Source organism: Oryctolagus cuniculus, chromosome 11 (genome assembly GCF_051225735.1).
Source record: "Oryctolagus cuniculus isolate XC-2025 breed Fujian yellow rabbit chromosome 11, ASM5122573v1, whole genome shotgun sequence".
Taxonomy (NCBI): Eukaryota; Metazoa; Chordata; class Mammalia; order Lagomorpha; family Leporidae; genus Oryctolagus; species Oryctolagus cuniculus.
The window spans coordinates 121,439,785-121,464,514 of record NC_142877.1 but is presented as its reverse complement, the minus strand read 5'-3'; the positions used below and the strand labels follow the sequence as shown (position 1 = coordinate 121,464,514).

At 53.8% G+C, this 24,730-nt stretch overlaps 1 protein-coding gene across 6 annotated transcripts in view; it reads right to left on the bottom strand.

Moving 5' to 3' along the window:
• The window catches only part of TBC1D22A (TBC1 domain family member 22A), a 358,344-nt gene that overhangs the window by 212,325 nt on the left and 121,289 nt on the right, over positions 1–24,730 (bottom strand). For 3 of the 6 annotated variants that reach the window (XR_016216436.1, XM_051839989.3, XM_089307775.1), the window contains 2 exons: positions 22,180–22,242; positions 1,865–1,979 (listed from right to left, as the gene is read on the bottom strand). Coding sequence is in view for 3 of the 6 variants with exons in the window: in XM_051839989.3 (XP_051695949.1) it covers positions 1,865–1,979; positions 22,180–22,242 (178 nt within the window). In the remaining 3 variants the exon portion in view is untranslated. The remainder of the gene's footprint in view (positions 1–1,864; positions 1,980–22,179; positions 22,243–24,730) is intronic. The other 3 variants (XR_016216438.1, XR_016216437.1, XM_051839990.3) reach the window with 2 other exon arrangements.

The following is a 24,730-nucleotide window of genomic DNA, read 5'->3' as shown; positions in this document are numbered from 1 at the left end:
GAAGACACCGCTCCTAGGACACAACTTCCATTTTCTCCAGCCTTTCTCTCTCCTGGATGATTAACACCACGGTCATGTCCCTTCATCCTGTCTCGCTAAGCATCAGGGAAATGCATTCAGAACCGCTCGGGTCTTACAATGTAACTTGGTGGTAAAGGCGTTAAGACAAACTTATTTACCACATTAATTAAATGGTCTATTTAACATGGAATATCAATTCTCTAATCACATCTCAGTTGAACTTCTTCCTTCAATTAGCAACTGCGAAGTCTACTGACAGAGGCCCTACTGTTCTAGGGTCATTATCTGTCAAATGAGGGTGGAAGGAGCAGAGAGGCAGGCGCTTGCGGGAGCGGCTTCTCCCTCCTTAAGCGATGATTAGGGAGTGAGTGGCGCAGTTCTCATTAGCTGCTCGGCAATGAGGAGGCCTCACAGAAATCACGAATGGAAACAAAGGCAAGTGGGGCCCGTGCTCAGCCTCACAGGGGGACGGCTCGGGAGACCTGGTCTCTCCAGGGCACAGCACCGGGAACCTGAACAAGGGGACACCACGCCAGGAAGGCTCACCTGAAGACGCAGGAGCCTGCCACAGCGCAGGAGGAAAGCCCCTCCTGTGTGTTCATTTGTCACCCACAGACGGATTAAAAAGCAGACCCCGACTCACATTATCAAATTTTTTTAAATTAAAGAAGATTCAAAACAGGTGAGGCTATAGCCGGTTGCTACAGAATAAATGAGAGAAAAACATGCAGTACTCAAAGAGAAACAGCACGGCCCAAACTAAATCTCTGCTAAGCCAATTACTGTGTACATAATTAATATTCCTATAAAAGGAAATGTTACTAGAGTATGGAGAGTCACAAAGTGATAAAATGCAGAATTGCAATTAAAGAAGGCTTAGTTTTTAGCTTGTAAGCAAAACATTCAACTAACGTTCTATCACCTTAGCCTGATCCATCTAAATCCAGACCATTAAAGGCACACTGGGAATAGCTACGTTCCCAACACATCACATGCATTGTCATACGTCATCAGAAGGCTCTCAGGGACTGGAACACGTCATGTGTGTCATCATACATCATCAGGAGGAGACTCAGTGACTGGAACATGTCACACGCATCATCATACATCATTAGAAAGAGGCTCTCAGTGAGGGTAACATGCCTCGGTAATCCTAACATGTTAACGTGCCGTCATGTATCATTAGAAAGAGGCTCTCAGGGGCCAGCGTTGTGGCACAGTGGGATAAACTGCCACCTGTGATGCCGGCATCCCACGGGTACTAGCTCAAGCTGTACTAGTCCCAGCTGCTCCACTTCTGATCCAGCTCCCTAATAATGGCCTGGGAAAGCCACGGAAGAGGACCCAAGTGTTTGGGCCCCTGCAACCCAGAGACCCAGAAGAAGCTCCTGGCTTCAGCCTGGCCCAGCCCCAGCCGTAGCAGCCATTCTGGGGGTGAACGAGCAGTCAGAGCTCTCTTTCTGTCTCTGTCTTCCTCTGTGCGTGACCCTGACTTTCAAATAGATAAATCTTAAAAAAAAAAAAAAAAAAAGGAACAAAAAGAAAAAAACAAAGAAAGACGTTCTCAATGACTGCACCATTTCACATGCATCGTCATACATCATCAGAGAAAAGCTATCAGTGAGTACAGCCACAGCCTAGGACTTCAGTAGCTGACTGTGTGGACTTAAGGGTATTTTTTAAAAGCTGGCATCAATGAGAAAGCCATTATTCTCTATTATTACTTCTCATTACCAACATTAAATACGGTGGCACTTTTCGATACTGTCATACTTCCGCAGAGTAACACGGGAGTCCACTGCACCTGCTCAGCTTTGTGAGAGAAACACCGGCATGATCTTACCTATGTATTCACAAACGAAGACCACGAAGAAAGGAGTGACGAGGTCATTTATGCCCTGAACGTATCCACTGGCAGGGTGACGGATCGCCCATATAAACAAAATCCTTTCAAAAATCTGAAAGGAAATGGAAGAGATGGTGAAGCAGAAAAGCAAGCCAGCGTGAGCATGAAAACACTGCTCCCTGCACTCGAGACACAGGCTGCCACAGTCGTCCCTGTCTCTAACGGTAAAACACAACAAAGGCAAGTCTCAATCACTCTCCAATTTCTTTGTAAAACGCCAGTTATCCTTTTTATGGACGTGCACGCAATGTGCAGTATGAGGGTAAGTCAGTATGAGTTTACTTTTGCATAAATATGGGAAATGCATGTTATTTAAAAAACCATACATGCATTTCAAAAGAATGTTTGTAAACTCGTAATTCCATTTTCCACAAACTTTCTGGAGTACCCTTGTGTTTCACCAACCTCAGGCAATGTCTCCCCACCGGAGCTGGTCTCAGAATGTATGCTCTCTGCTCCCTAGGCCCCTGGGCCAGGACTGCCCACGGCTGGGGCTGGGGGCAGAGCAGCAGTACCGGCCTAGGGGGGACACTTCTGGGGGGAGGGAGGAAGGGACAGGTGATGAGTGGACAGAGTGAATGGACAGATGCTCTTAGGAAGAGAGGGACTGCTTTAAACCCCTGGAAGCAACCAGCACCCAAGAAGACGTCCGTGGGCCCTGGGTCACCCACGCTGTGACACGGGGGCCACCCAGACTCCCCTCTCCGCTCTTTACCCACATCCCATTATCTCCCCCTCGCCATGTCTCATCATCACCCACCCCCTCCATCTTTATTTGTGAGAGGAATGTTAGCAAGTGTAACCCACCACATCACCCCAGACGCACACACACCCATGGCTTGAAGACTGATAGAGCTCAGAGGCTGCAGGGCGGCGTCCCCAGGCCTCTCCCAGCCAGCACACACCTTCTCGTCAGCCTGACGGCAGAGCAGCAGGCACCAGTGCAGTTCCCAGGACCTAGAGAGCCTGTCTCTCCCAGACTCTGGATCCAACTGACCTCACCTTCAACCCATTGACCCTTTAGCCCCTCCTCACCAGTGAGTGAGTCACCGCTGGCTCCAGCATGAACCTCGGGCCCAGGCCAGCTGAGGCAGGTCTCACATGAACAAGGTACCCATAAAGACCAGCAAGTGGACACTCCAACAAGGGAGCGAACACACTGCTTCCCAACACCCCGCACCTCGTCGTCCTTCCCCTCCCCCACTGCCTGCAAGACTCACTCGGCAGTGAGCTTGGCAGTCCCGATTCTCAGAACCACCACCAACCCCAGGGCTTGCAGAGAAAGGACCAGGGCTCAGGGCACACGGCCTGCGAAAGCCAGCCCTAGGATCCAGGCCCACAGCCCACTGCCACACTAGCAAGTGATCCACCACCTGTACTGCAGCGGCCCCTGACAAATATCTGTTGAATGAGTAATACACTCATGCATATATATTCATACACATTCTTCATTTTTAAGTCAACAGCTCTCTAGAGAGAATTGAATATTTAAACAAGATCAAAGACCAAAAAATCACTCAACAACATGGAACCACTTCAGAATTTCTCGTGTACAAAATGGCAAGTGACATGGTGGCCACAGTACACAACACCCTCACTCTTACAGAGGCTGGAAGCAGTCCCTCAGCCGAACCCTGGGTACAGACAAGGAGCGCTCAGGCCACAGCACCTCAGCCATGAGTCACCAATGCAGCAGCCACGGCCCTGCCCAGCCACCAGGACACGAGAGAACGCCCAGGTGGCCAAACGGCCAGCAAAGACAATAAAGCCGTGCCCAGCAACAGCATGCAATGATAGCTAACATTTATTAGATGCTCACTACACCCTAACCATCTCCATTAACTCGCGGAATCCCCACAGGAACCCTGAGGCAGGCGCTCACAGGCTCCACTTTCAGACCACGCAGAGGGCTGAGTCTGGGGGCCACGCAGCCCCCGACACCCGGCTTCAGCCCTGCCGGATCCCCTCCTCTGGGTACGGCGGGCCTTGTGACACACTTCACGGTGAGGAGGAGGGAACATACAGTGCCGTCACGTGAGATGGCTGTCTGCCCAGCCGGGAGGCAGTCTCCTCACACCGCCAGTGGCAAGGGTTGAGGGCAGCCAGCAGACGCGCAGAACTCAGGCCCTCAGCACCATGGCCAACAACTACAGGGGCTTATGGGTATGCAGCAGGTTCTTCCACAGTCAGGCCACGGCTCAGACACTGGCCCTGGCCGATACCTTGACCGCGGGCCTGAAGCAGAGGACCCAGCTGAGACAGGCCCCCACTCCTGCCCCACGGGAACTGACAGAAGAAATGTGACAGTAGGATGCGGCAATCACTAACACAGATGAGAGAGCTGAGCACAGAGAAGTGAAGTGACTTTCCCAAAGTCACACAGCCCTGCTTTGTACAGCCAGGGTGCCACCCCAGCAGTGTGCCTCCAGCTGGGCCTAGGAGAGTGTGGGAGCTTCCACCACAGCTGTGCCTAGGCTAACAGAGTCGTTTCCACACAAGAGACGTCAAAGGAGAGGGGGACAGGAGATGACAATTTTACAGAAAGAAAGAAACAAAAGACCCTGCTCTCCCGGTGAGCAAAGTCTGCATGTGACGGATCTGTATCTGCCTGAGGCCTAGCAGGGAGTGACCACGGGGGCACAGTGCACGCCCATGTGAGTTCATACATGTGTGGGTGTCTGCGCGAAGCCAGAGCAGGCATGGAATTCAAGCAGTGGAGCACCCCATCGTGTCAATGAGCCCCCACTTTCAGAAGGTAAGATGTGCACACCCACCTTAACCTCCTCACACTTCTCCCCTGAGCAGCTGCAGCACTGCAGAAAGCAATGCAGCCGGACAGCTCACCCAGCCCGAGGAGGAGGGGGAGGGGGAGGAAGGCCCCACAGGCGCAAAGTGTGAGGGTGAGTGTGTGGGGGCCTGCAGGCCTCCAGAGAGGAGGCTGGCACAGGCTCCACGCCCCGTGTAAAACATGGCCCACTTCTCTAAAGCCGGACCTGCCAGGACTAGTCCCACAGCAGCACTGGCCCCGAGACACAAGCAGCGCCACAAGGCCAATCAGCAGCCCTGAGCAGGTGGCAGGGACACTCGGGGAGGAAGCAAACCACTGGTAAGTGGCTCTCAGAGGAGCTCTAACCTGCCATTATGTTCTCACCCTCTCAGCCACGCCACGGCAGGGCCTCTGCCTCCCGGCCCACGGGAAGTGCAGTGCCGGCTGGGCGAGGCACTCGGAAATGCCGTGCGCCTGGGGGACCCACATCCAGACGCCCGATTAAGGAAAGCCATCAGTCAGCTCAGTTACTTAGACTTAACTCTACTTGAGCTCTTTCGATAACCTGAAAATCATATTTCTAAGACTGTAATCCCAGTCACATGTAAATAAAGAAACAGGTAGCTCAAGCATGAAACAGAAATGGCTGCCACGAGGCAGGCAGGGGGAGGCAGCAAAGAGGCAGCCATGGAGCGGCCCTGGCTCTGCCAGCGCTGCCTGAGGACCCTTGAGAAGACAGGGGACCTGTGCAGCCCACGCGCCGTCACCTCCAGGACAATCGTAGAGGGGCGCCAGCTCCAGCCCCTTCTCCCATCCCCCACTGCCCCAGCAAGCACACCACAGTCTCCCCACGAGTCTCCCTCCTGACACCCGCGTGCCCCGGGCAGCAGCTGGGGCTGCGAAAATGCAGGACACACCGGCCCCACAGGCCTTCCCTGAGCTGGACCCCAGGAACCTGGCCCGCCCTCCTTCCTCTAAGACCCCATCACCAGCAGGGGGTCCTCTCCTACCAAACCCTCCATGACCCCAGCAAGCTGGCCTGCCCCTCCCTCCTTCCTCTGACCCCACCACCTCCTCACCCATCCTGTTCCCACCCCAGACCCTTGGCACTTGTTCCTTCTGCCTGGAGCCCCCTTATCCCAAGCCTCCACCACTCTACCAGCCTGGCTCTGGCCCGCAGCCACACCACGCGGCTGGGAGGGGCCTCACAGTGGCATCACACGGCGCTAAGCATGCCTGCAACCGTCATCAGCTGTTCCCACCTGACCCCTCCATCACGCGATGCTGTGGAGCCGACCGCTCAGCCCCACCTGTCTGAGTGCGCAGGGACACACCTGAGAGGGGACGGGCAGACAGAAGAGGAGTGCGTTCCAGAGAAAGGGAACGGGGGCCTGCTCCACACAGAGGGGAGTGCACGCATGCACAGAGCACACACAGAGATCACACACAGAGACCACACACAAGCCACATAGATCATACACAGACCACACACAGAGACCACACACACACACTACATACACAGCCACACAGGTCATACATACATCACACACAAAGACCACACACACAGTCACATAGATCATACACAGACCACACACAGAGAGACCATACACACAGCCACACAGGTCATACACACACATCACACACAGAGACCACACACAGCCACACAGATCATACACAGAGATCACAGAGATAAGAGATCACACATGTATAAATACCACACATATTACACACATCACACAGAGATCACAAACATAGTCACACAGATTATATACAGACACCACACACAGAGACCACACACATAAAACACACAGATTTCACATATGGAGAGGTCACACATGCACAAAACACAAATATCACATACACACAAGCATCACACACAGACACACCTTACACAGCAAAAAAAACACCCATATCTCACTCAAACACAGATTATGGAGAGATCACAGCACACACACACAGATCACACACACAGGCCATACAGAATACACACATACCACACACAGAGAAATAACACAACCGTTACACCCAGCGGTCACACACAGAGATATAACATAGATCTCACATACAACACACACAGATCATATACACAGACCACACACATCACACCCAGATATAACACACACAGAACATGTACACTAAGACAACACACAAACTACACACCGGTCACACCCTGATAAAACACACACAGCTCACACACATCATACAGACGACACACATATCACGCACACAGGGAGATCACACACACACCCTGTGCTGGGAACAAGGCACGTGTTTCTGCACACGACGTGGCTCCACGGGAGGAGAGCTGCTTGTATGAACACCCGCGCAACCTTCCCGTTTCCTCGCCACAGGCCGACGGAGGATGGGAAGGTGGCGCAGCCCTGGAGCCCTCTGCACCGAGCAGCGACCGAGTGGCGCACTCGGGACACTGCCCTGCACAGCTTGCCCAGGTCCGGCCAGTGCCACTCCATGCAGTAGCCCCTGTCACCGCGGCAGCTCCACGCCTCAACACCCAGAAACGCACTGCGGCAGGCCTCCCGCACCTGCAGCGATGCACCACCAGTCTTCAGTTTGAAAACTAAGGACTATGCGTTCCATCTTCTAGGTAGGGGAGACTTGTGCCAGTCAACAACTCACAGGAAGTTCCGTCAGCCCCTTCCTCTTGTCCCTGCCCTGCCCAGCAGGGCACAAAGATGCCAAAGATAACCCCATCCTCCACAAAGCCACCTGCACAGACAGGAAAACTTCGGCCCACCTGCCTCATCTGTAAAACCCCCACTGCAGCACGTACGTTAGCAACGGCAGCAGAAGCCCATCAAAATCTTACGGACAGGCCAGCTTTGTCTGGGCTCTGCAGAGATAACTCTGCCTGTACTAATGTGGAACCCTGGCTGTACTAAGGGGGAACTCCGGCTGTACTAAGGGGGAACTCCGGCTGTACTAAAGTGGAACTCTGGCTGTACTAAGGGGGAACTCTGCCTGTACTAAGGGGGGGGCTCCGGCTGTACTAAGGGGGAACTCCGGCTGTACTAAGGGGGAACTCTGCCTGTACTAAGGGGGAACTCCGGCTGTACTAAGGTGGAACTCCGGCTGTACTCAGGTGGAACTCTGGCTGTACTAAGGGGGGACTCCAGCTGTACTAAGGGGGGACTCTGGCTGTACTAAGGGGGAACTCTGCCTGTACTAAGGTGGAACTCCGGCTGTACTAAGGGGGAATTCTGCCTGTACTAAGGGGGAACTCCAGCTGTACTAAGGGGGGACTCCAGCTGTACTAAGGGGGAACTCCGGCTGTACTAAGGTGGAACCCTGGCTGTACTAAGGGGGAACTCTGGCTGTACTAAGGGGGAACTCTGGCAGTACTAAGGTGGAACCCTGGCTGTACTAAGGGGGAACCCTGGCTGTACTAAGGGGGAACTCTGGCTGTACTAAGGTGGAACCCTGGCTGTACTAAGGGGGAACTCTGCCTGTACTAAGGGGGGACTCCAGCTGTACTAAGGGGGAACTCTGGCTGTACTAAGGTAGAACCACGGCTGTACTAAGGGGGAACTCTTCCTGTACTAAGGGGGACTCCGGCTGTACTAAGGGGGAACCCTGGCTGTACTAAGGGGGAACTCTGGCAGTACTAAGGGGGAACCCTGGCTGTACTAAGGGGGAACTCCGGCTGTACTAAAGTAGAACTCTGGCTGTACTAAGGTGGAACCCTGGCTGTACTAAGGGGGAACTCTGCCTGTACTAAGGGGGGACTCCGGCTGTACTAAGGGGGAACTCTGGCTGTACTAAGGTAGAACCACGGCTGTACTAAGGGGGAACTCTTCCTGTACTAAGGGGGACTCCGGCTGTACTAAGGGGGAACCCTGGCTGTACTAAGGGGGAACCCTGGCTGTACTAAGGGGGAACCCTGGCTGTACTAAGGGGGAACTCTGCCTGTACTAAGGGGGGACTCCGGCTGTACTAAGGGGGAACCCTGGCTGTACTAAGGGGGAACTCTGCCTGTACTAAGGGGGAACCCTGGCTGTACTAAGGGGGGACTCCGGCTGTACTAAGGTGGAACTCTGGCTGTACTAAGGGGGGACTCCAGCTGTACTAAGGGGGGACTCTGGCTGTACTAAGGTGGAACCCTGGCTGTACTAAGGTGGAACCCTGGCTGTACTAAGGGGGAACTCCGGCTGTACTAAGGGGGGACTCCGGCTATACTAAGGGGGAACTCCGGCTGTACTAAGGGGGGACTCCAGCTGTACTAAGGGGGGACTCTGGCTGTACTAAGGTGGAACCCTGGCTGTACTAAGGGGGAACTCTGCCTGTACTAAGGGGGAACTCCGGCTGTACTAAGGGGGAACTCCGGCTGTACTAAGGTGGAACTCTGGCTGTACTAAGGGGGGACTCTGGCTGTACTAAGGGGGAACTCTGGCTGTACTAAGGAGGAACTCCAGCTGTACTAAGGTGGAACCCTGGCTGTACTAAGGGGGAACTCTGGCTGTACTAAGGGGGAACCCTGGCTGTACTAAAGTGGAACCCTGGCTGTACTAAGGGGGGACTCTGGCTGTACTAAGGGGGAACTCTGGCTGTACTAAGGGGGAACTCCGGCTGTACTAAGGTGGAACTCTGGCTGTACTAAGGGGGAACTCTGTACCAAGTTAATACTCTAACTGGAAACATCCGGGGACACTGGGGGACTGGTGAACTCAGAGGGACAGAGAGGACAACTGGCTCCCGACCTGCTCAAGAACTGAAGAACACCATGCAGGAATCCAGCAAGGCAGCAAGAGGGTCCTTGCCCACGCAGGCCCTGCCACAGCGCAGAAGCTCCAGCCTAGCACCTCTGTGAGAGGACCACATTGCCAACCTCTGCCTTGCACGCCCACCTTCAAGTCAGCTCCCAGGCGCATGCTCCCATCCTCAAGCTGAGTGACGGTTCTTCCTCAGGCTCCAGCCCCCTACTCTCATGGCTGATGCTGGCTGAGCAGATGAAGGGCAAGATACCGCCCCCAGGGATAGAGCTGCTCCAGGACGCCTGGCACAGACCCAAATCAACCAGCTCCTAATTAACTCGTTCACTTACAGACTCTGAGAAGAAAGGCAACAGTCACAACCCAGAGATCTTTTCAAGTTAGTAAGTCAGGAAGCTGCTTAATGGGATGACTGCCTTCAATCAGAAGCTGGGGGGGGGGGGGGGGGGGGGCGGGGCAGGCATTGTGGCACAGCAGGTTAAGCCACTGCTCCCACGAGTGACACCAGCATCCCATATGCCAGTGCTGGTCCAAGTCCCAGCTCCTCTGCTTCTGATCCGCTCCCTGCTATTGCTCCTGGGAAGGCAGTGGATAATGGCCCAAGTACTTGGGCACTTGCCACCCAGTGGGAGACCAGATGCGGCTCCTGGCTTCAGCCTGGCCCAACCATGCTGTTGCAGTCACTTGGGGAATAAACCATCAGATGGAAGATATATCTAGCTAGTCAGCTCGCTCGCTCGCTCGTGCTCTCTCAATCTCGCTCTACCTTTCAAATTAATTAATTAATTTTAAAAAACTGAAAGAAGAGTTCTCAGAGCCCAGGGTTTCTTGTTTTAACTACGATTTATTCTTTTACCTTTTGTCCTAAGTCACTTCCTGTGTTACGCTTTCTTTTGCTTGAAGTCATGAAATTATCTCTGACCCCAGTCGTTTTTAAACTGCCTTCCCAAGTCATAAGAAACGCACCGCGTGGCCCAAGGATCCCCGCAGCCTCCCTAGACCCACGAAACCTCAGTCCATCACCGCGCCAAGGTCCCACAAGACGTGAATTCACAGGTTGTCTCGCGTGGGCCGTTTCGTCGCCACGCAATGCAGGGAAGCGCGCAGGGCTGAGCACGTCTGAACGGTGCCCTGAGGAGAACTCAGAGGCCGCGCACTCGTGCGGTTGTTATCGCCGTGAGCTCGCCGCAGACCAGACCTCGCTGCTCCAAGGAGAGGGGCCCTGAGCTGGAGCACTTCTAACCCTGCATCACGCACTGCCGGGGCTGATGCTTTGCCCGTTGCTGAGCTTTTGCTCTCAGACTGGAAGACACACACAGATGACAAATCACCGACTTCGTGTCACTCCCTCCACGCAAGCGTTTCCAAAGCATCCCGATGACGCCGGAAGGGACACTCTCGGCACAGCTAGCTGCCCAGGGCCGCGCGTGCATCCCCAGCACCCCACCCCACCCGCATCCCGCCGATGGCCACCGCAGACCGTTCAATGACAAAGGAGCAGGATGGGAAGCTTCTAAGGACGTGCTTCCCTCTCTCCACCGTGGTTCTCACCACAACGGTCCAGCCAGAAGCAGAAGCCAATCTCAGGAGCAGACGTCATCCCGCTGCTGGGCTTCGCTGGCGCCCTTGCCCGTGTCAGGGCCCAGATCCTCAGGATGCCTCCGGACACTGCTGCCCATCCACACTCGGGCTCAGAGGTGTGGCCAGAGGCCAGAGCTGGGCTGGAAGTCTACCAAAGCCAAACAGCTAAGCCACAGGATCCCCAAAATCCAGCGACAAAGGCCACAGGAATGCAACCAAAACTCCCACACAGGAGGTCTTGGTGGCCCAAAAACAGGCAGGGAACGCTCTGGTGTACGCCCTGGGCCCAGATCCTGCTCCCCAGAGGGCTGGCCCAGCACTGCCGTCCAAATACTAGGGCACACAGGCCATCGGGCAGCTCACTGGCAGGGAGCGGGACAGCACTCTCCACTACATACTGAATGAGATCAGCCCTGTGGGCTGGAAACTCACTCAGTGCCTCCGTGTCTCTCCTCGGGGGGACTCTAGAGCTCACCACCACACCTGGCAGGCTGCACACACCTCAGCCTGGCAGATGCCAAGGGTGACACTGAGAGGGAGCACTGTGCTGTGGGTGTACCCAACTCAGAGGATCTGTGCCCCTTTCAAGGGCCACAGGGGAATTCTGAAAATTATTTGGAGAAAGTGGTGGGGCCAGTGTCACAGGGTAATATGGCTGCCAGTTCAAATGCCAGCTGCTTGACTTGCACTCCAGCTCCCTGCTGATGGCCTGGGAAGGCAGCAGAAGACAGCCCCAGTGCTTGGGAGGCCCGGATGAAGCTCCTGGCTCCAGCCTGGCCCAGCCCTCGCGGCTGTGGCCATCTGGGGAATGAACCAGTAGATGCAAGATCTCGCCATGTCTCTCCCTCTCTCAGGAACAAGGATGGAAGGGAGAGAAGGAGGGAGGGAGGCACAGGTCATTTGTGCTGAGTACAGTAACGCCCGGCCCTGCCTGTGGGTTCTTCTCACCAAGGCACACCTCTCTAAGCCAGGTGCCTGTGGCACGGCACTTCCCCTGGGAGTGGGTGCAGCCTGCAAGGTGTGCGAGTGAGTTCTAGAGAGATGCAGAGCCCTGGAGCCCACAGACCCCCTGGGACTCGCTCCCTCCTTCCTCCCAGGGCAGGAGGCGAAGGGTTCACAGAGCCGTGGAGAAAAGCAGCATCAGCAATCAGGGCTCCTCTCCAAACCACCCCTCCTCTAGCAGCCCCCGACTCGGAAGGAGGCCGGCAGGCAGCTGGCAGGACACAGCCGAGCCTGGGGTCCGAGCACCTTTGTCTCTGCCTCCCACTTCAGCAGTGCGCACTGAGGCAAGGACCACGTGCCCTCTGGGTGTCCACGGGCACTCTCTGGGGGGCGGGGGGCAGTCACAGCCTCCAGAACTCTGGAAGAAAGATGAAAACAACACACTCACGTGCCCAGGAGCCCCAGCAGACACAGCACCAGCTCGGGAAGCAGCAGACAGGAGAGGGGGAAAGATCTGTCACAGTGCATTAGCTCCCATTTAAACGAACGTGCTGTCGACCAAAGTCGGGCTATGATCTAGCAAAGGACGATGAAGGCAGGATGCCCTCGGAGTGTGGATGTGGTTAATGAAACCGCAGAATGATCTGAGCGGCTCTCACAATGAGTGCTGCCGAGAGCAGCAGCTTAGAGTCCTGTCCACGTTCTTGATATTCACGGCTTTGTTAGACTGGGAATTCATTAAGAGCAGCGCAAGCCTTAAACTCTTCCCTCAGCGTCTTTCCTCCAAATCAGCTTCCACGCAACAGTGAGCTGCTCCGCTCCTGAGCACCAGGCCTGAGGAAGTCTCAAAGCTCCAGCGCTCCCAGTTCTTCTGCAGAAACCTGAGCTCCAGGACGCACACTGATTCAAAGAGGCTCTTCCCAAGTCTCCCCTGCCCGCTTCCGAGGGGGCTCCAGGAGGGCTCCAGAGACCCTGAGCAGGGAGCTCTCCGCCTTCAGCTGTGCACCTCCCCCAGCCCAGCCATCCCCGCAGAACTGCACACCAGGGAGCCAGGCGTTTTGCATACTAAAAGGAGAAGCACACAGAAACGGAAAGTGTGGCTGTGCTCAGGACTACTTGTGAAAAACCTGATCTGAGACATTTGGAAACACCTAATTCTACCACATGCATCAGTAATACCACTTCACAGCAGAGGAGGCACCATGGAGATCATTTCTATGAGAGAAGCAACAAAACAGAGAGTCTGCCGGGAAGGCCTGTGGGACTTACACCCCTTAAAATCCAGAAGCGCGTGGCTCAGAAAGGAGTTATTTACAACTCAAGTCTTGGGGATGTGATTCAATGAACATTTCCCCCACCCCCAACAGACACTGTAAGGTCTGATAAATAAAACCAAAATCTAGGGCACAGATTAAAACGCAGCCATATATCAAACAGTTACCAACTATATGTCTACAGTATAATTAATATCTAAAACGCTCTTAAAATAAGCAATAATGGCCCATTCGGTACGTGAACGACTCCCAGGCGTGTTCATTCACATCCCACATTTTGTGCCCGCGTCAGGTGTCTCAAAGGGCACAAACACAGAAATGTTTACGACTAAAAACCAAAAGGAAACACTATTTCAAACAAAACATCACAGCATCACTACTGCCAAAACAAATACTCAACACAGCTGATATGATGACCTACCAGGGTGTCACAAAGAACCAGCAAATGGTGAGAAAACACTCAGAGTCAGAGGACCCTGCCTTCCACGGCTACCACTGCAGTGCAGACACTAACATGCTTAATCCCATACTGTGTTAAAAGAAAAAAAGCCCATCATGATGGATGCAGAGTGTTTCAGGAAGGTACACTTGTCTCAATAGCAGGCAATCTACTAATAAAGTTCATCACAATAATAAAGAAGCAAAACCCTATTATCTCAGAAGGTAGTTAAAAGGAAACAGGACTTTTGATAAACCTCAACAACCACTCTAAGTCTAAAACTAAGAGCAAAGCACCTTCCTTAACATGACAAAGAATAGTTTCCTTAAGTCATAGTGCAATGTTAAAAGATTTTTTTTCAAAATAAGGAATGCGACCTGGATGCCTGTTTCCCCCACTTGCATTCAATACTCTCTCATTTACTGTCTGCTGGATCACTCCCCACATGCCCATGATAGCTGGGGCTGGCCGGGCCAAGAGCAAAGACCTCAACCCAGGTCAGGCACGGGGTGGCAGGAACCCGCTTCTTAGAGTCATCACTGCTGCCTCCCCGGATCTGCGCTGGCAACACGCTGCCCTCAGGAGCTGCGGCCCAGAGTTGACCCAGGCACTGGGAAGCGGGCCATGGGTGCCTTAACCACCACGTGAAACACCCACTCCTGTATTCAGTATTAGAGTAGAAGTCTTAAGCCAGCAAAATAAAACAAAAAGGAAAAAACTGTTTACAGAATAGAAACAAAAATTGTCATTATTCACAAGTGACATGAAGGACTTCTTCGAATTCTCATATAAATCTATAGAATTATTAGAACTGATGAAAGACATTACAAAGTTTGCCAGGTATAAGATCAATTTAGGAAAGTTAGCTGTATTTCTATATAATGACAGTAAATAATGAGACAATGAAATTAAACATTTGAAAGATAGTATTTATTAAAAATACATCTATGAATAATTTTAACAAATTGTACATATAAGGGAAACACTGCTTAAAAACAAAGGTTAGAAGAACTAAATAAACGTTAACACAAAACACTATTTATCTCTAAATTGAGCAACAGATTCAATCCAATTTCTGAGATCTCACGAAACAAAACGAGTTCACTAAGGTTTCCTCACGGGGGCCAGCGCTGCCTGTGACAGTGGCAGCCAGTATGAAAGCGCAGGTGTGACTCCTAACCCTCCCACGTTAATCCAGCTCCCTGCGGATGCACCAGGGACAGCAGCAGTTGACAGCCCAAGTGACTGGAACCCTGCAGCCACGTGGGAGACCCGGATGGAGTTCCAGGCTCCTGCCTTCAGTCTGACCCAGCCCTGGTCTTTTTGACCATTTGGAGAGTGACCCAGCGGATGGAAGATCTCTGTCTCTGTCTCTCCTCTCTCTCTGCCACTCTGCTTTTCAAATAAAGATAAATCTTTCTAAGAAACTAAACTTACACCGCAAAAAGAAAGTCAGGACTCGCCAGGAAACAGTCAGATCCAAGGCTCTGACAAGCAAGGCAACGTGGAGGCAGCACAGGCAGCGAGAAGGACCGGGGAACAGCTCAGAGCCCAGATGTGTGCGAAAGCCCGAGAGCCATCAACAGGAACCAGCTGCTGAGTGCCAGAGCGAACGACGGCTATGCACCTGAGAACACGAAAGACACCGGCCCACCGCCTCAGACTCCATGGATGACGGTCCCCACCGTAAAAGGCAACACTTTTAAAAACTCAGGGGAAACAAGAGAGGTCACCTTCGAAACCACGTCAAAGACTCAAAAAGCCCTTACTACCAAGGAAAAGATCACGGAACCGGCTAGGCTAAAGGTAAAAGCTTCCCGGTTTCGGTGTTCAGCCCAGTGGCTAAAGGTGCTCACGTCCCACTTCAGAGTGCTGGTTTTCTCTCCCCAGCTCCAGCCCCTGACCCCAGCCTACTGCAGTGCAGATCCCAGCAGGCCACAGCAATGGCTCCAGCAATTGGGTTCCTGCCGACCACATGACAGACCTGTATTACATTCCCAGCTCCTGGCGGTGCAGGCACTCTTTCTCTCTCCCCATCCCTTCCTGCCTCTTTAATTTAAGTTTAAAGATTACAGTGAAGGGGGTGCACTAGGTTAATCGTCTGCCTACGTGCTGGTTCTAGTCCTGGCTGCTTCTCTTCCATTCCAGCTCTCTGCTATGGCCTGGGAAAGCAGTAGAAGATGCCAGAGTGCTTGAGCCCCTGCACCGGTGTGGGAGACCTGGAAGAAGCTCCTGGCTTCGGATCGGCTCAGCTCCACCCATTGAAGGCACTTGGGGAGTGAACCAGCGGACGGAAGACCTCTCTGTGTCTCTCCCTCTCACTGTCTGTAACTCTACCTCTCAAATAAATAAATAAAATCTTTTTTAAAAAGATTAAAATGAAGGATTTCCACTATGAGAGTAGAAAACCAGACTACTAACTCAAAGGTTATATCCATATATATCCAAAAAAGTTAGCATCCAGAATACATCAGAAACGGCAACAAATCAATAGGACAAACCAACCAACCAACCAAATAAACAAACAAAAAAGACGCAACAGAAATCGAGACAGGAAAAATAAATGGCCATGAAAACTATGAAAAACTACTTTACTTCATCACTAATTTAAGAAAAATTAAGCACAGAGAGACGTAACTCCCACCCACCAGCCAAAGCGGCAGATTTCTCAGCCTAACCATTCAAGTACGGGTGAGGTGCACCGCAAGTACTCATCTACGGGACCTGCCCAGTGCACTACTGCACCATCCCACAGCCCACCCCTACGGGACCTCGGGCAGGCCCCGCCCAGTGTGTGTTACTGCACCATCCCACAGCCCACCCCTACGGGACCTCGGGCAGGCCCCGCCCAGTGTGTGTTACTGCACCATCCCACAGCCCACCCCTACGGGACCTCGGGCAGGCCCCGCCCAGTGTGTGTTACTGCACCATCCCACAGCCCACTCCTACGGGACCTCGGGCAGGCCCCGCCCAGTGTGTGTTACTGCACCATCCCACAGCCCACCCCTACGGGACCCGCCCAGTGTGTGTTACTGCACCATCCCACAGCCCACTCCTACGGGACCTCGGGCAGGCCCTGCCCAGTGTGTTAGTGCACCATCCCACAGCCCACCCCTACGGGACCTCGGGCAGGCCCCGCCCAGCGTGTGTTACTGCACCATCCCACAGCCTACTCCTGGGGTTGTCCCGTGGAAACACCACACCAGAATGCTCACAGCAACACCCTGAGAAACAGCGAAGAAGGAAACAAACCCACATGCTTGTGAACATGAGACTGCTTCGGCAATCAGGAGCCGCTGCACCGGTGCGTTCTGCAGCAGTGCAGCCAGGAACTGAGCCTCCCGCACCGCCAGACGCGTGCAGGCAGAGGAGCAGCACCCCAGGTCCAGCACACTGAGCAGAGAAGCGGGAAACACACGTGTGGTCGCCCACACATAATGAAGCCACGCCGTGCAGGGAGAGGGGAGCAAAGACGGAATCTCAGGCACCAGCGCTGCTCTATTTCTCAAGTCTCACGGGGACCCAGTTAGTTTTTCGGTTTTAGTTTCTTTCTGGTTTACTTATTTGAAAGGCAGAGTTAGAGACAGGGGGATGGGGGGAGGAAGGAGAGACTGAGAGACTGAGACTGATCTTCTACTCACTGGGTCATTGCCCAGATGGCCAAAACAGTCAGGAGTGGGTCAGGCCAAGCATAGGAGCCTGGAACTCCATCAGTCTCCCACGTGAGTGCAGGGCCCAAGCACCTGGACCACCTTCTGCTGTTTTCTCAGGAGCACTAGCAGGGAGCTGGATGGGAAGTGGAGTAGCTGGGACTCAAACCGGTGCCCCCATGGGTCCCAACACTGCATGTGACACTTTAACTCACTGTGCCACCACACAAACCCCTAACTTCTGTTCCTTTAAATTGGACACACATGTTTTGAAAACCCTTCTGCCCTGGTAGAAACAAAGCTCTCTTTGGAGAAGGAAACATCTCAGGATCAGATCCCCAAAATACAACCAAACAGAGTTCAATGACTCGATTACATCATGAGCATTACTTCCTAGGCCCTCTTGAACGCACCTCCATTACTTGATGACACCGAATAAAGAGCCCAAGAAGCGGCAAAACACAGACACAGTCCTACCCTGTGGCCCCAGGCTGGGGGGCCCTCCAGGCCCCTACAGGTGGCCACCAGAGGGAGGACAGTGTGACTGAGCGCATCAGGCAGCGCCAGGGTGTCAGGGAGGCACCCAAGGAAAGCAGTGCTGGGACTGCCCGCATGGGCTGGGCTCCTCCCGAAGACCCGGAGCCCTCAGGAGGCCTGAGCCAGACAGCACACTCGGCTCTTCAACCTGACTACCAGGGGTAGAAAACACAGGGACCCTGGGCCAGCCCTGCAGGACACAGGGGTCTGGCAAGGCCAGGAGGGCCTACAAAGCAGAGCAGGCGCCAGGAGGCCCTCCAGGCAGAAGGAGAGGAGCCCGAAAACACTAAAAACGCACTTGAACTTGGCCTCAGGTCCCTGGTCAGCCCCTGCTCCTCCCATCAGGATCAGGGCCTCTACTCCACTCCACACCAAGGCTACAGCCAGAGGCCGGCGCCGTGGTCTAGCAGGTAAAGCCACCATCTGCAGCACAGCATCCTATATGGGCGCCAGTTCACGCCTTCACTAGACTTGCACAGGACGGTTTACAGCCAATCCAATTTGCAGTGGAGAAGAGTAAGAGCAGAGCCCGGGGGCCCATCCACTGGTGAGCAAAGCCCCCGGGCAGCACTCACAGGACACTCCTCGGAGCAGAAGGCAAGGAGCACTGACTCCTGCACACCCGCGAGTCAGAAGCACGGTGCTAAGAAAAAGAGGTCACAGACCAGAGTGGCTGTGGGCGGCTCCATCATGAAACTCCAGAAGCTGCCAGGGACAGGGAGGAGAGAGGCTGGCTCCTTCCGGGTGACAGAAACGGCTTCCTTTGTGATTCAGGTGGCTGTTACTTCCCTACACACAGCTGTCAAAACACATCTAATTGTCTGCTTAAAATAGGGAAAATTAGTTGTACATAAATTAGACCTCCGAATCTGACGTGAGGATGAAAAGGAGAAGGGAGTGAAACACGCCACAGCAGATCAGGCCACCACCTGCGAAACGAATCCATGAACGTGTGCACACGCTGGGAAAGCTAGCGGCACACATCCTCCTTCCTGTGCAGCTCCCGACAGCTACACCAGCACTGTGTCTTCCAGGTTCCGGCGCGGCTAAGGACAGCCACACCACGAAGGGGAGCCAGGAGGGTGCAAGCCGAGGGACGGCCTGAAGGTTACCAGCAGAAGCCTCGCAGGCAGCTTCCTCCCCACACCTGTAAAGGGAGGGGCTGGCCCTTCTGCAGCCCCCTCCCACTAGAATTCCCCACTGCCAGAATGCAAAGGTGAGGGGCAGCTCACAGCAGCCAGGGGGAGCAGGAGCCTGGAGCCAAGCGCAGAGCAGCAGATTCGCTGACAAGGGGCCTCCTACGGCTCTGCCGGGGACTTGCTGTCACTTGCAGACATGCTCACACGGAAGCCTGCCCTCTGCAATGCCAGAAACCACAACCCGACTGTGCCTACTGGCACCACACACCAACGGCTCCACACTCTTGGATTTATCTATGTATGTGAAAGAGTTTGAGACTGAGAGAGGGACAGACAGAGAGATCTTCCATCCACTGGTCACTCCTCAATGCCTGCAACGGCCAGGGCTGAGTCAGGCCAAAGTCAGTAGCCGGGAGCTTCAGCCCAGCCTCCCATGTGAGTGGCGAGGGCCTGAGCCGTCCTTGGGCCACCCTCCGCAGCTTCTCCCAGGCCTTTAGCAGGAAGATGGATCAGAAGTACAGCAGCCAGGATGCCAACCAACACCCATGTGGATGCCAGCGCCCCAGGCGGCTTTACCTGCTACGCCACAATACTGGCCCCTCCACAGTCTCCTCAAAACACCCCGCTTAACATGTGATTTGCATGATGCACGTGTGACTCCTGCCTCCCCCCAGAGGCCACCAGCTGCAGAGACGGCCAGGGGACACATCGCTGCCTCGCAGGAAGCTGGGGGAGCCTGCCTATTGGGGCAGGGACCCCGGACCAACAGAAGCAAGGTCAAGGCGGTCACAGACAAGAGGGCCACTGACGCCTAGTGGTGGCTCTGGTCAGCAATGAGACCCAGAAACCCATTCAGTCAGCCCGACCAGGAATGTGGCAAAAGTGGTGGCGAAAAACATCAGTACAAAGGAGCCAAAACCTGGTGACAGACCATTTTCCGTCGACAGATTAAGCACAAAGGAGGTCATAAATGTATTCTTTCCCACTTTCCAGATAGAGCAAGCACAACCACTGAGAGGGACACGCAAGAGGAACGTCTCAAAATGACTCTGCCAAAGACCGCGGCTCCCTTTACGCAGCGCAACTTCTTTACACAGGTGTGCTAAGTAGACAAGACACGTCAAGGCTTACAAGTGCATCTGCTGGAATCATCAAGACAGAAAACAAGAGTGTTAAAGCCTCCACCGGCAGCACCGGCATCCACGTGGGTGCCAGTTCATGTTCTGGCTGCTCCTCTTCCGATCCAGCTTCCTGCTATGGCCTGGGAAAGCAGAAGAAGATGGTCCAAGTCCTTGGGCCCCTGCACCCGTGTGGGAGACCCAGAAGAAGCTCCTGGCTCGGCTCAGCACAGCTCTGGCCATTGCGGTCATTTGGGGAGTGAGCCAGCGGATGGAAGACCTCTCTCTGTCTCTCTCTGGCTCTATCTCTCTCTGTAACTCTTTCAAATAAATAAAATAAATCTTTAAAAAAAAGTCAAGCTGGAGTCCATAAGCCACACCGGCACAGACTGGTCCTCACCTGAGAAAGCCAGACCCGGCCTCACATCCCACGACTACCAGTTACAGGAACAGAACGCGCCAGCGGGAAGAGCACAACTTTCGGAGGAAACAAGGGAGAAAGCCTTCGTGATGAATGTGTAGGGAAGACATCTCAGGTGAAGCACACCAGCGCTAGCCAGGAAAGACAAGACCGACAGTTCCAGCCTCACGGAAACCAAGAACTTCTCACCATCCGCAGCCAGAGAAGGTGAGGAACAAGCCACGGGGTGGGGAGGTATCTGCCTCACACACACGGACAAAGAACTAGGATCCCCGACATGTAAGGATCAACTTATTAAAAAAAATCAGATCAACAACCCAAAAGGAAAATGGGCAAAAGTAGGAACAAGTAATTCCCAGAAGGAGGAACAAGAACGTTTCTCAATCATGTGACCAGACGCTCAACTCGGTTAATAAAAGCAAATGCTCGCATAAATACACACGAAGGCTCCAGGCAACACGGGCAAGCGCTGCAGGGCAGCCGGCTGAGTACCTGCTGGGACACCTGGATCCCAGAGAGCACCAGGTTTCAGTCTCACTGCTTCACACTTGCAATCCAGCTTCCTGGATTGAAAAGGCAGAGGATGACGGCCCAGAGCCTGGGTTCCCACCACCCTGTGAGAGACCCAAGTGAAGTTCCTGGCTTCCGGTTTTGACCTGGCTTAGCCCTGGCTGTTGTGAGCTTTTGGGAAATGAACCAGCAGATGGAAAATCTCTCTCTCTCTCTCTCCCTCCCTCCCTCTCTCTCCATCATACTGCCTTTCAAATAAATAAATAAACCTTTAAAAAATGTAAAATGCTAAGTGTGAGATATTTCTAAAATGGACTATTATAGTACGAGATGTAACAGATTATATGAATCTTGGAAAATAACATAGGGGCCCACACTGTGGCACAGAGGGTTGAGCCACTTCCTGTACCACCGGCACCCTTACTTGGGTACCAATTTGAGACCTGGCTACTCTACTTCTAATCCAGCTCCCTGCTAAAATGCACCTAGGAAAGCAGTAGAAGATGGCCCAAGTGCTTGGGCCCCTACACCCACGTGGAAGACCTGGAAGAAGCTCCTGGCTCCTGGCTTCAGCTTGGCACAACCCCAACAGTTGCAGCCATTTGGGGAAGGAACCAGTGGATGGAAGATTTCTCTCTCTCTCTCTCTCTGTAACTCTGCCTTTCAAATAAACAAAAATATACCTTATTAAAAAAAAAAAAAAAAAAAAACAGAGCATAAAAAGCACACCTGCAGAGACTAGACTACACAGAGAATGGTACAGCTCCCAGAGGCCACACCCACTGATGTATTATTTATGAAGAACATTAAACGTAAGAGTGCAGTGAGGGGTCAGCCGTGCTCCAGGGAGGGGGCTGTGAGGACAGAGAAGCAGCTTCCGCACCAGCCACCAGGTCCCTATTTGTGCGCGTGCTGAGTCAGCATAGGCAGGGTTCTAGAGGGGCAGCAGGCACAAGTGTGTGTTTGTATGTATCGGCACTGCACAACAAAAACATTTTCACAACCCTTAGGAGACCCTTGTTGCTAAGTGGGCCGACTGGGCCGAACTCTCCAGACACTGCCAGCCCCACAGCTGCTTCCGGGGAAGCCCCTGTCCCAGGACAGTGAGAAGGACCCAGGCAGGAACTTCTGCGATCCAGGCTCTTACCTCCGTCACCTTGGGCTGCAGTATTAACGCCTCGGGGCTCATGCGAGGGATGTCGATGTGGATCTGGAGGTGCAGGAGAAAGACACACTCACGTTAAAAGATGACCAACGGCACAAGCTCCGGGATCAGAACAGCAACACCTGGTGGCATTAACCTGCTCTCGGAAGAGATCGTCTCTGGAGGAGCCGCCCCCGCAGGCGCCACTGACCGAGCCCATGAGCCCGAGGATGACAGGGTAGCTTGCCAGCTCCCAACCACGCAGTGGCGGCTGCACGATTAGCAACAGAGCGGGCCCTCCACTATTTAGCAACAAAATCCATAGCAATTAACAGACATCGATTTTCAGCCTCTGACACAGAGAGCAATTCAAGTGCATCGATGGTGTACAAGTTTTCAGCTGCGACAGCTTCCCGGAACACAGGCCACATTTTCTCTATGCCACCGGGTCCTTGGGGATCCCGCACACTTTTCAAAAGAAGCGTCTGAAAGTCTCTGCTGGTGTCGGCCGAGTCCTGCTCGGCCGCTGTCTGATGTGAGTCACGACACAGTTCCCAGCACCGTAGAGGAGCTGACATCGAGGCTGGCTCCTCACATCCCGTACCCACCAGCACTGCCACCACCCCCGCTGACCAGGACAACAGACCAAACAGGCTGCAGTTAGATGAGCCCCTTTTTTTTTTGTTTTAATATTAATTGATCTGAAGCGGAGGCAGAAAGACAGAGAGATGGTGCGGGGTTGGGAGGAAGGTAATTTCCATCTGCTGGCTCACTCCCCAGATGGCCACACTGGCCAGAGCTGGGCCAGGCCAAAGCCCAAGCCTGGAACTCCACATGAGTGGCAGGGGCCCAAGGACCTGGGCCACCCTTAGCTGCTTTTCCAGGCGCATTAGCAGGGAACTGGAAGATGTACACATTTTAACACTGAGAGGAACTCAACCATCTCCTCACACAGATCCGCAGAGGAGATGTGGCCGTCTTCTCATTCTGCCACCTGTCAGCGCTGTGGCCTTGGTGAGTCACTAAGATCCGGGGCCCAGCTGGTTCCTCTACAGCATGCCTGCTCCGCATCCCTCAATGTTCCTGTGGAGATCAAGTGAGATCATGGGCCCCGGGGGAGTGGAAGGAGCTGAGGCAAGCGGCGTCCGTATCGGGCATCACAGGAGACTGTGGGCCACGGTGCTGCTGACAAGGAAGCGGAGGAAGACACCGCAGTCCACCCACGTGCACAGGTGCAGGCCTGGGCAGGGATGCGGGTCACTAGGTCTACTCCCGCGGCGTCCTGCAGGGCCACCTTCAGCATGAGCTCCACGTGTTACACGCGTGCAGGCACACGTCCCCCAGCCTGAGCACGGTGAGCCTCTGCAGGGTTTGCAAGGCAGACATCACACCACACCCTGCCGTTCCATCATCAGGAGGGTAGACCCAGCATTGCAAGGAGGTACCTCACAAGCCTGGGCCCTGGGTGTCTCCAATCATGCACAGCACTGGGCAGGCAGGCAAAGGGTCACGAGGGCCTGCAGAACTGACCGAGGGTGGGAAAGACACACCAGAGGCGTCTGTAACCCTGAGCAACTGCGTGAGTTCTGACAGAACATCTGCAGCCAAAGAGGGAGCTGCAAGCCCAGATGGGAAGGACACAGGGCGCAGGGAGCGTGCACAGGTCACCACCCTCCTGCCGCCCCCCACCCCCAGAGTAGGGGGATGGCCAAAGGCAGTGCACGGGCCAGCCCTAAGAGAAACCAGGCACCCCAAGCCCCACACTGGGCCCAGCTCCGCCCAAACAGCAATGGCAGAAAAGCAGAGGGGCACGGCTCCTAGAAGCACTGGGCACGGAGAAAAAACCCCCACCACAGCATGCGCGTCTCATTCATATTAATGTGAGAATATTTTGGGAATTCACAATAATATGGAATCTTTTCATTACCTAGCACAGTAACTAAATAAAGATGTATGCAACCTGTTTATAATTAACTTTCCCTCAAGAAATTCATAACAGAACACAGCTTGGTAAATCTTGCAGACAGATACGACTGTCATCCTTTGGAATACTTCTTCATGAATAAAAATACTTCGAAAACATGTTCAAAACAACACCAGATTTATCCATTTCCTAAAACGAGTAAAGTGAAAAAATAACCCAGGTAAGTTAACATTTCCCTAACCAAACCCAAATGCAACCTGCATCTCAAGCCGGCTTCCAGGGGGACGGGTGGCAGCCCAGGTGGCCGGGCGCCACCAGGCGTGAGACAGGAGTGCCGGCTCCAGCACAGGCAGCCCAGCAGAGGTTGGCTCTGCCCCGGAAGGAAACACAGCAGTGCAGGCCCAGTCCTCCCTCTGCCTCCCCCCTCAGTCTCTGTGCCCCAGAGCCTCAGCAGCGTCCCATCTCAGACCAAGACGCCTTCCGAGACCCCAGCTGACTGCAGAGCCTCTGACTATGAACCAGAGGGCGGGCCTGCCCTTGCCTGCACCACACTGACAGAGAGCTCTGGCCACCCTACATCTGGGGAGGAAGACTTGGTGAAGCTCCTTCCCCCAGAAGCAGGGTTTGCAA